Source organism: Vigna unguiculata, chromosome 2 (assembly GCF_004118075.2).
Source record: "Vigna unguiculata cultivar IT97K-499-35 chromosome 2, ASM411807v1, whole genome shotgun sequence".
NCBI lineage: Eukaryota > Viridiplantae > Streptophyta > Magnoliopsida > Fabales > Fabaceae > Vigna > Vigna unguiculata.
This window is the reverse complement of record NC_040280.1, coordinates 7167344-7171008: the sequence shown is the minus strand read 5'-3', so window position 1 is coordinate 7171008 and position 3665 is coordinate 7167344. Positions and strand designations below refer to the sequence as shown.

The window sequence follows — 3665 nt, the reverse complement described above, 5'->3', positions numbered from 1 at the left end:
AGTCTCTTGAGGATCTCTTGCGGACGTGCGTGCTTGACCATCTGGGTGCGTGGGATGAGATCCTGCCTTTGGTAGAGTTTACATATAATAACAACTTTCATACAAGCATTGGCATGGCACCTTATGAGGCCCTCTATGGCAGGAGATGCAGAACGCCTTTGTGCTGGTACCAAGACGGGGAATCAGTGGTGGTGGGACCAAAGCTTCTGAGGCAGACTACCGAGAAGGTCAAGCTCATATAAGAAAGAATGAAAGCATCTCAAAGCAGACAGAAATCCTATGCCAATCAGAGGAGAATACCCTTGGAGTTTGAACCAAAGGACCATGTCTTCTTGAGAATTACCCCGACTACTGGTGTGGGAAGGGCAATTCGCTCGAAGAAGTTGTCTCTTAAGTTCATTGGTCCATACCAGATTCTGAGAAGAATTGGACCAGTGGCGTATGAGATCGCCCTACCTCCTCCTTTGGCCAACCTTCACTCAGTGTTTCATGTCTCACAGCTCCGAAAGTATGTGCCTAACCCTTCCCATGTGCTTGAGATGGAAGATTTACAGATTAGAGGAGATCTTACAGTGGAGGTCCAACCCGTTGGTCTAGGAGATATCCAGACAAGGCAGCTCAGAGGGAAGTCCATCAGCCTAGTCCAGGTCATTTGGGACAAGAGGACAAGTGATTCCACTTGGGAATTAGAAGAAGACGTGAGAAAGTCATATCCACACTTGTTCTTTGGTAAGTCTCAATTTTCGAGTCGAAAATTTTTGTTGTTGGGGAGAATGTGATACCCCTTTTTAACTTTCTCTCTCTCTGCTAGAAACAAAAACCACCATACCCATCTTTCTCACCTTTCTCATCTTCTCTACTGCCCAAATTCTCTCCCAACCTCTTTTCTCAAGTTTTGCTATCTCACTATCTGTCTGTTACGTGCTCAGATTCTAGAAGGACCAATTCAACAGGACCCTCAGTGGCTTCCTCTCTCGGCTTCCATTCTCCAAGGTAGCTTCCATCTTTACTTTGGTTCAATTCCAACCAGAATTCACTAGTTAACCTCTGAATTTTGGGTCTGATCGTGTAATTCTTCCTTCTCCATGTCGTGGTGATGGGTTCTCCTAGGTTAAACTGAAAATTCTGCTCTCTTGCAATTTGCTTAACTCCACCAAACTGAATTCTTGGCGAAAGGTAAGGGAAGCTGACTTTTCGCCCAACTTTCGTATGAAATGTGATCATGAGTGATTGAATTGCTTGATTATGTGTTTAATTTGTGTTTGGAACTGCCTATTGTGTGAAATTGAGTGTTGGATGAATTTGAGTGGTTCTGCATGTGAAGAACAGATGAGAAATCCTGGTAATTTCGCCCAGGCGAGCAGCTCTCGCCTGAGCGAAAATATCAGAAGATCGCCTCTGTTATTGCGCGAAGTCTCGCCTAGGCGAGCTGGAGTCGCTTAAGCGAGAGAACTTCTCGTCTAAGCGAGCCAGCTTAGACTGAGCGAGAGTTCGCTCAGGATTATTGAATTGTCACTGTAAGAGGTCTCGCCCAGGCGAGAGCAGCTCACCTAAGCGAGACAACTCTCTAGCTCAGGCGAGACCCTCTAGCCTAAGCGAGATTCCCTGCAAAAAATGAGTTTTTTCTCTGTTTTTGATTAAATGAAGCTGTACTAATTGGATTGATGTGATAATGGCTAGTCTTGTATGTGATCCTTATGCATGATAGTCAGTGTGATGGAATTGCGTGAAATTGGTCTGTATGAGAATGTGTTGGAGTTAGGATTTCAATGGAAATTCTAAGGAAGATGGTTTTAGTAAATGTAAGGACATGAGGACTCATATTGGTGGCATCCTGACGCTCCTAATAACCATTAAGACTCATATAGAGTATAATGGATTATGTCGGGAGGAGTAGCAGGAGGTCCTAGTCTATGGACCCGATCCGTCATAGACGCAAAGGGGACTTACCTTGGGAGTGGTTGGGTGAATACCCCTTGTGCCTAAAACTCTGCAGAGTTTGGGAATCGTCACAAGTGCAAGCCACCGAGAGCTCCAATGTCACTTACATAATCCGGATATTGAGTCTAGAATGGTGATATTGTGTTATGGTTGTGGTGATTTGGATGATTATGATAATTGTGTGATCAACCCTAATTGATGCTTAACTACCAAATTGCATGATTTATTTTTAATTAAGTTAGCTTACCCTTCTTGTATGTTGTGTGTTCTGTGTGTCTTCTATTTTTGCAATGATCGCCCTTATTGAATGGCGTGAGCAGATATAGGTGCAGGTGAGGATACACCCCTCCTGGACAAGAGTTGAGTGGTGTTTGGACGCTTCCAACGGTAGTTGCCATCTTTTGTTCCTCCTAGATGTTTTGGGTGTTTTATAACCCCTTTTGCTTAGTATAGGCTGTATGTATAGACATTACATGTATAATTATTTTGAGGATGACTGTATTGTTACCTTATACTGGCCTATTACTATCATCTGCTTCTGAATTATCAAAATTTATTGTTTTGTTTGATAGCGTAAAAACTAATAAAACGGGATGTTACAACATCCTTTTGTTTGATATAAATAAGTAAACCATCAATATCATATAATAAAAATAATGATTTTTAATCGTAGAATAACATTTTTTTGGAATAAAATTGGAATGAAAAGAATATGTTTCTTTTTTCCTTGTAATTTCATCATAGTTTCAGTTCTTCGAAAATTTATTAGTCTTTCTTTCTTCTTTTCTCAAGAAAAAATTAATTTTGTAATAGTTAAAAATCATCATAAAATGTTGAGCTTACTGTAAAAGTGATTAATTATATATTTTGAAAAAGAAATATAGGACAGTCAATTCGAAAATACAAGAATCAAAGTTAAGTTTGACAAAAGAAAAATAGCAGAAATAAAAACACATTTTTTTTAATTAAAACTTACTTGTTTTTGAAGATTAAAAAATATATTTAAGTTTTTTATTTTATATTCACAGGGAGAAAATTGTTGATGTGAAGTGGGAAAAAGGTGCCAACTTTGTTAAATTATAGACAAAGTTTAGGATGAATTGCACTGCATGTGAACACATGGGCCAAAATATGTACTTTGGCAAATGTTTGAACTCACACACACACACACACACACACACACACACACACACACACACACATATATATATATATATATATATATATATATATATATATATATATATAATATGATGGTGCATGAGGTTATGTTATGTTGGTGACACTATTTAATATAAGGATAATGATAGAATGCCTCAGTTTTTTGACCCAAATTTTACCCGCCTACGTGGCATGTGTTATTTTAATGTTTTTAAATCTTACGGTAATTGGAGACAACATCCCAGGTTTTTTTGCGTGGTGTGCACGCGCACTCATTTGGGAAAACATTTTAAAAACAAAAACTGCGTTGGTTCGGTTTTCCTTCGTTCTTCTTCTTCCGCAACGTTCTTCTTCCACAAGGTTACACAAACACATAGCTTTTTCTTTCCCAAGAGCTTTTTCTTCCCTAAAAGGCTCTTCTTCCACAAAGGTTGTTGTTGTTGATATCTGGTGTGGGTAGCAGTCGAAGCGGAGAGCAAACTTCTCGAGAGTGGTTTGGGTTGTTGGATGCAGTTGGTTCGCCGGAAATTGGTGGGTACCGTTCGGTGCATTGCTTGGCCGCA

At 39.7% G+C, this 3665-nt stretch overlaps 1 protein-coding gene across 1 annotated transcript; it reads left to right on the top strand.

Moving 5' to 3' along the window:
• The first annotated feature begins 248 nt into the window (after window positions 1-248).
• Window positions 249-997, top strand: LOC114174415. The gene is made up of 2 exons (XM_028059259.1): window positions 249-729; window positions 930-997. The coding sequence occupies exons 1-2, from the start codon at window positions 249-251 to the stop codon at window positions 995-997; spliced, it is 549 nt and encodes a 182-aa protein (XP_027915060.1).
• Window positions 998-3665: the final 2668 nt, after the last annotated feature.

Excerpts from the sequence above, each read along its gene's own strand:
- LOC114174415 (XM_028059259.1), top strand. The coding sequence starts at position 249 with ATGAAAGCATCTCAAAGCAGACAGAAATCCTATGCCAATCAGAGGAGA. Across the intron at positions 730-929 it reads ATATCCACACTTGTTCTTTG|ATTCTAGAAGGACCAATTCA; the intron begins GTAAGTCTCAAT and ends TTACGTGCTCAG.